Source organism: Bison bison, unplaced genomic scaffold, assembly GCF_000754665.1.
Source record: "Bison bison bison isolate TAMUID 2011002044 unplaced genomic scaffold, Bison_UMD1.0 scf7180017864057, whole genome shotgun sequence".
NCBI lineage: Eukaryota > Metazoa > Chordata > Mammalia > Artiodactyla > Bovidae > Bison > Bison bison.
Window position 1 is genome coordinate 775,010 of NW_011494629.1, and position 8,002 is coordinate 783,011.

The 8,002-nt window shown below is 42.3% G+C and overlaps 1 protein-coding gene across 1 annotated transcript in view; it reads right to left on the bottom strand.

Moving 5' to 3' along the window:
* The window catches only part of AUH (AU RNA binding protein/enoyl-CoA hydratase), a 187,211-nt gene that overhangs the window by 178,668 nt on the left and 541 nt on the right, over positions 1-8,002 (bottom strand). Inside the window, exon 3 of the mRNA XM_010836054.1 lies at positions 7,778-7,999. Within this exon, the coding sequence (XP_010834356.1) occupies positions 7,778-7,999 (222 nt within the window). The remainder of the gene's footprint in view (positions 1-7,777; positions 8,000-8,002) is intronic.

The window sequence follows — 8,002 nt, forward strand, 5'->3', positions numbered from 1 at the left end:
AGATGACACCACACTTACGGCAGAAAGTGAAGAACTAAAGAGCCTCTTGATGAAAGTGAAAGAGGAGAGTGAAAAAGTTGGCTTAAAGCTCAACATTCAGAAAACTAAAATCATGGCATCCAGTAGTGGAAACAATGGCTGACTTTATTTTTGGGGGCTCCAAAATCAATGTAGATTGTGACTGCAGCCATGAAATTAAAAGACGCCTACTCCTTGGAAGGAAAGTTATGACCAACCTAGACAGCATATCAAAAAGCAGAGACATTACTTTGCCAACAAAGGTCCATCTAGTCAAGGGTATGGTTTTTCCAGTAGTCACGTATGGATGTGAGAATTGGACTATAAAGAGAAAGCTGAGCACAGAAGAATTGATGCTTTTGAACTGTGGTGTTGGAGAAGACTGTTGAGAGTCCCTTGGACTGCAAGGAGATCCAACCAGTCCATCCTAAAGGAGACCAGTCCTGGGTGTTCATTGGAAGGACTGATGTTGAAGTTCAAACTCCAGTACTTTGGCCACCTGATGCGAAGAGCTGACTCATTGGAAAAGACCCTGCTGCTGGGAAAGACTGAGGGCAGGAGAAGGGGACGACAGACGATGAGATGGTTGGATGGCATCACTGACTCAATGGACTTCAGTTTGGGTGAACTCTGGGAGTTGGTGATAGACAGGGAGGCCTGGCGCACTGTGGTTCAAGGGGTCACAAAGAGTTGGATATGACTGAGCGAAGAGAGTCAGACACGACTGAGTGACTGAACTCAAAATATGTGTGACCCAGCAAAAGCAGTGCTTAAAGAAAAACTGATAACACTGATGCACTTATTAGGAAGTGGAAATCTATATTTCCACCTTAAGAAACTAGAAAACAAACAACAAATTAAATCTAACGTAAGTGTGAAAAAATTAAAAATCAGAAGAAATCAATGACATAAAAACAGAAAATCAGTAGACAAGAAATCAGTCAAATCAAAACTTAGTTCTTTAAAAAGATCAATAAATTGATAAATCTCTAGCCAGGCTTGCCATGGGAGAGAGAGAAAGAAAGAAAACAAATTACTAATATCAGAAATCTTTTGAAAGAAAATATAAAGTACTAACATGAGAAATTCATCACTACTGAATCTCACTGATACAAGCATAATAAAGAAGCATTACAAACAACTATATGCCAACGAATTTGCTAAGTTATATGAAATAAACCTACTTTCTGAAAGGCACAATCTACTAGGACAAGAAAGAGATAAGTCAAATAGACCTACATCTATTAAAGAAATGTAATTAACTATTAAAAGCTTCTAAAACAGAAAACATCAGGTCCAGACAGTTTCACTTGTAATTCTACCAAAACATTCAAAGAAAAAAATGATATAATTTCTCTTCCAGCTACAATGATACACAATCTCTTCTAGAAAATAGAAGCAGGAGGAGCATTTCCTTGCTCATTCTATGAAGCAAGCATTTCCTTATACCAAAACCAGACAAAGATATACCAAGAATGGAAAACTAAAGACCACTATCTTTCATGAACATAACTGCAAAAATCCTCTATAGACTGTTACCAAATTAAATGCAGCAATGTATAAAAATAATTACACCCCAAAATCAAGTGGGATTTATTCCAGGTGTGTAAGACTGGTTCAATATTTGAAAATCAATTAATATAATCAATCATATAATAGGCTTAACAAGAAAAGTCATACAACCATGTCAATAGATGCAGAAAAAGAACTGGACAAAATTCAACCAGATAAGGGCTTCCCTCATATTTCAGCTAGTAAAGAATCTGCCTGCAATGCAGGAGACCCTGGTTCGATCCCTGGGTCAGGAAGATCCGCTGGGGAAGGGATAGGCTACCCACTTCAGTATGCTTGGGCTTCCCTTGTGACTCAGCTGGTAAAGAATCCGCCTGCAATGCGGGAGACCTGGGTTTGATCCCTGGGTTGGGAAGATCCCCTGGAGAAGGGAAAGGCTACCCACTCCAGTATTCTGGCCTGGAAAATTTTTGGGGTCTCAAAGAGTCAGACATAACTGAGCGACTTTCACTTACTTTCACCCAGATAAAAACACTTATAAGTATGTAGCTCTTCCAGCTACAATGATATACAATCTGTTCCAGAAAATAGAAGCAGAAGGGGCACTTCCTTGCTCATTCTATGAAGCAAGCATTTCCCTTATACCAAAACCAGACAAAGATATACCAAGAATGGAAAATTAAAGACCACTATCTTTCATGAACATAATTGCAAATTATGAACATAATTGCAATAGACACAGGTTCCTTCAACCTGATAAAGGACATCTACCAAAAACCCACAGCTAATATCATACTTAATGGTGAACGAATGAATGCTTTCACCACATATCAGGAAAAAGACTTGGATGTCTGTTCTTTTATTCTACACTGTAATGGAGGCTCAAGGAAAGAGATTACACAAGAGAAAGAATAACAGGCATCCAGACTGGAAAAGAATAAGTAAAATTTCTTCTATGTGCAGATGACATGGATCTTGTATATATATAAATATTAAGAAACCCAGTAAAAAAATTATGAGAATAATTAAGCAGGTTCAGCAGGGTTGCATGATACAAGATCAACATACAAAAACAACTGTATTACTGTAGGACGGCAATGAGCAATCTGAAAACTAAGAAAAACAATTCCATTTACAGTAGCATCCAAAAAGAATGAAATAGTTAGAAATAAATTTAACAAAAATCGTGCAAGACTTATACACTGAAAAAATACAAAACACTGCTGAGTGAAAAGATATTCCATGTTCATGCAATGCTTAATTTGCTAATGCTAAGTCACTTCAGTCGTGTCTGACTCTGTTCGACCCCATAGACAGCAGCCCACCAGCCTTCCCCATTCCTGGGATTCTCCAGGCAAGAACATTGGAATGGGTTGCCATTTCCTTCTCCAAAGCATGAAAGTGAAAAGAGAAAGTGAAGTCGCTCAGTCGTGTCTTAGCGACCCCAAGGGCTGCAGCCTATCAGGCTCCTCCGTCCATGGGATTTTCCAGGCAAGAGTACTGGAGTAGGGTGCCACTGCCTTCTCCATGCTTAATTTAACACTGTTAAAAATGCAATATTCCCCAAATCGATCTACCTATTCAATGCAATGCCTATCAAAATACCAGTTGACTTGACTTTCTTGAAAAAACTGAGAATTCTCTAGAGATTCTTTGATATTCAACAACAAAAATAAGTAAATAAATAAATTGTTGGTCAGTTGTTGCTTTAGTGGCTAAGTCATGTCCAGCAAGTCCATGCACTGTAGCCTGCCAGACTCCTCTGTCCATGAAAACTGTACTACGCCATAATTAAAACCTAGGTTCTTCAAAATCAACAAGGATGAAAAGACAACCCAGAGAACACGAGAAAATATATTCAAGTTATATATCTGAATAGGGACTTGTATCCAGAATATATAAAGAACACTTACAATTCAACAACAAAAGAACAACGCCATTAACAAGGATTTGAGAAGACATTTCTCTAAAGAAGACATACACATGGACAATAAGCACGTGAAAAGATACTCATCAGTTCAGTTCAGTCGCTCAGTCGTGTCCGACTCTTTTCGACCCCATGAATCGCAGCACGCCAGGCCTCCCTGTCCATTACCAACTCCCGGAGTTCACTCAGACTCACGTCCATCAAGTCAGTGATGCCATCCAGCCATCTCATCCTCTGTCGTCCCCTTCTCCTCCTGCCCCCAATCCCTCCCAGCATCAGAGTCTTTTCCAAGGAGTCAACTCTTCACATGAGGTGGCCAAAGTACTGGAGCTTCAGCTTTAGCATCATTCCTTCCAAAGAAATCCCAGGGCTGATCTCCTTCAGAATGGAATAGTTGGATCTCCTTGCAGTCCAAGGGACTCTCAAGAGTCTTCTCCAACACCACAGTTCAAAAGCATCAATTCTTTGGTGCTCAGCTTTCTTTGTAGCCCAACTCTTACATCCATACATGACTACTGGAAAAACCATAGCCTTGACCAGATGAACCTTTGTTGGCAAAGTAATGTCTCTGCTTTTGAATATGCTATCTCGGTTGGTCATAACTTTCCTTCCAAGGAGTAAGCGTCTTTTAATTTCATGGCTGCAGTCACCATCTGTAGTGATTTTAGAGCCCAGAAAAATAAAGTCTGACACTGTTTCCACTGTTTCCCCATTTATTTCCTATGAAGTGATGGGACCGGATGACATGATCTTCGTTTTCTGAATGTTGAGCTTTAAGCCAACCTTTTCATTCTCCACTTTCACTTTCATCGAGAGGCTTTTGAGTTCCTCTTCACTTTCTGCCGCAAGGGTGGTGTCATCTGCATATCTGAGGTTATTGATATTTCTCCTGGCAATCTTGATTCCAGCTTGTGTTTCTTCCAGTTCAGCGTTTCTCATGATGTACTCTGCATATAAGTTAAATAAACAGGGTGACAATACACAGCCTTGACGTACTCCTTTTCCTATTTGGAACCAGTCTGTTGTCCCATGTCCAGTTCTAACTGTTGCTTGGACAAGAACAGTGCTGGTAAAGAACATGGAGAAAAGTGGAAGGACTACAAAGACACTCCAGAAGATGTGAATGCATGAGGAAGGAGCAGGTATTAAGAATAACTTGCATTATGCATTTGCTTATTTGTTCTCTTTCTGCCAGAAGCTGGTACAAAGCTCAGAAAAACTATTTTTAAAATGGGTCACAATTACAAGTAGAAGTCTGTTGGACTGGGAGAAGGTTGGTAGGGACAGGAGACAGGTCATTCCAGAAGGTGTGTGCAGAAGCACTGACACATAAGAGGAGGAAAGGGTAAGGCTTAGGTGCAGCAGAAAGGAGATGCATGATCTGTAAATATCTGCAGTTGTGAGAGCTTGCAGACATTAGAGACCACTGCTACTGCTGCTACTGCTGCTAAGTCACTTCAGTCGTGTCAGACTCTGTGCGACCCCATAGACAGCAGCCCACCAGGCTCCCCCGTCCCTGGGATTCTCCATGCAAGAACACTGGAGTGGGTTGCCATTTCCTTCTCCAATGCATGAAAATAAAAAGTGAAAGTGAAGTCGCTCAGTCGTGTCCGACTCTTCTCGACCCCATGGACTGCAGCCTACCAGGCTCCTCTGTCCATGGGATTTTCCAGGCAAGAGTACTGTAGTGGGGTGCCCCTGCCTTCTCCATAGAGACCACCAGAGGTTTCTAACTGAACAGAGATGCAATTCTTGCTTGGGCTTGAAAAAATAACTCCAGCAGCAAGGCAAAGAATAAACTGGGAAGGAGAATGACTGGAGACCTATAAAAGAGGCCACTGCAGAAAACCAGGAGAGACCTTTGTAAACCATAACCAGTACCACTGCTCTAAATACTAAGTAGGCTGGACAACAATGCAAGAAATAACAACTAAACAAAGTTGGTGTCTAACTGAGCTTCCACAACAAATTACAAATATGGAACTCCGAAAACCTATGAGAGCTGATATATTCTGCACTTACCTACCTCCAGCAGCCTAACAAGGCCTACAGGGCAGAGAGCACTTTGGGGCTCCTCTGACCCAGCAGAGTCATCATACTGCCTGCAGACTCCTGAGAGGACAGAATTTTGGACTCGCCTCTAATGAGAAGCAAAGACACCACGGAGACGCCTTCACTTCCATCAGCCTTGCCATGCTGTTTTTCTTTACACTGCTTATTGCTGGTTTGACAGTAAAGCAAAGCCTATATAATGTTAGACAAAACTAAGTTGTCACCTGGCCAATCCTGAAAGGAAGCGGGTCAATTTTCTTAAAAAAACTGTATTTACTAGTAGCTGATTTTTACATTTCAAGTGACTGAAAACATTCTGAATTTATACTCTGATTTCTTTCCCTTGATCCAGTTGAAATCTAACTGAAGGACTTTTCAGAAATTTTATGAAAATTTATTTTCAGTGTGCATATTTGCTGCTGCTGCTGCTGCTGCTGCTAAGTCGCTTCAGTCGCATCCGATTCTTAGTGACCCCATGGACTGCAGCCTACCAGGCTCCTCCGTCCATGGGATTTTCCAGGCAAGAGTACTAGAGGGGGTTGCCATTGCCTTCTCCGGTGCATTATTTAGATTAAAAAAAATACAGAATATGGTGCATATTACTAGCTGTACCTGCAATGCTTTTGTGTCTAATGTACTGTTGGTACACCTAATGTAACTGAAATCCTCCCAAGAGATGGGACAGCTCTAGTCACTCCAGTGCTAATCTACTTTCCAGTTGAATTTCTCAGTATTCTGCAGTTATGCCATACTACAACCACATTCGCCCTATGTCATTTCCCCAGAACATCATACACGTTCATATGCCGTGCCTTTAACCATGCTCTTCTGCCAGGAATAATAAATAAATGAAATAACTCATCATATACTTCAGAGCACCCACTAAGAGCTAGATTGATACTTAGTGGGCAATTAATATCACACTCCCATCTAGTCTCCACAGCAGCCATACAAAGTCGGTATTACTTTTTCTATATTACACATTAAGAAAATAGAAGCACAGAGAAGTTTGCCTCAGTAATGTCAAATTCCATTGCAAGGAACACCTTGGTCGGCATATGCTTCTGGCAAAATCCTAACTTGACCTTCAGAACCTCCCCTCTGGAATCTTCCAATCTCACTGAACACAGTTGATCATATGCCTCTTGAGGGTATTACAACCTTTTGCTCTCATCAAGCCTTTAAAGTTAGCATAATCTTTTAATCAGCAGTATCTCTCTTGATACATTAGCAACTTACAGATATCAAACATGACTTAACTGGTTTTGCACTTCTGTTTAACAGATTATAGGTGCTCAATAACTGCATGTCAAAATTCGAAGACTACTCTTCTGGCACGCTGCTGTTTCCACCTTTCATGATCCATTTAGCTTCTCCCAACAAGGCAAGTGAAAGGAGCTGGGCTTTAACAGCATTCATTACCCTTCCTTCCACTGTATTATTTTGCTAAAGCATCTGTCTCCTCCCACTAAAGGAGCTCAAGGGCAACATCAATATCATCCCCAATTGTGTCTCATCCCCAAGCTTAGCAAAGGAACTGGAAAACCAAGAAAATACTCAAAATTGTCTAACTGAAGTGAAAATAGTCCACAAAACTATCTTTCTAAGATAAAATGAACAAAAGGAAAAATTTTTTTTCAAATGAACAGCTTTAAATTGACGAATATTCAGAATAATAAAGTGCACTTTCACTGCAGCTTCTAAAACTCTCCCCTTCACAGCTGAGTTAACCGAAAGCAATTACAGAGCAAGAATGAAATCTGGAAGCAAATATCATTCACCCGATGTATTAATCTTGGCTCATCGAAAGATGAAAGCGTAAGCTGCATTTCTGTCTTTGGCGCCAAGGGCTACTTTTGCAGGTAAGCTGCTCCGTAGTACATCTTTAGGCATGTGCTTAGTTGCTCAGTCGTGTCCGATTCTTTTCCACCCCAGGGACTGTAGCCCGCCAGGCTCCTCTGTCCATGGAATTCCCCAGGCAAGAATACTGGAGTGGGTTGCCATGCCCTCCTCCAAGGGATCTTCCCAACCCAGGGATCGAACCCAGAGACAAAACCAGGTCTCCCGCATTGCAGGCAGATTCTTTACCTTCTGAGCCACCAGGGAAGCCCTCTTTAGGCATGGAAAGCACTAAATAGCTGTAAAGCATGAGTGGGGGAAGGGAGGACACCCCTCGTCGAGCCTCTCCGTAGACACTGACGTCAGCCCAAACACGCGACCTTGAGACCCTTTCCTAGGACCCACGGTCACCCGGGTCACACCCCTCACCTCGGTTCTCCTCCTCCAGGTACCGCACCCGCAGCTCGTCCTCAGTCTTCACCTCTGCGCTGTAGCCCCTCTGCCAGGCCGCTCCCCCGGCCGCAGGCGTCCAGCCCCGGGCCCATATCGTCGAGTCGACCCGTGGGCACGTCCAGGAGCCGGGAAGCCTCCACCTGGGGCCTAGCCGCGCACAGCAAGCAGCCACCAAGCGGGCACGGCTGGCTTGCAAAGTGC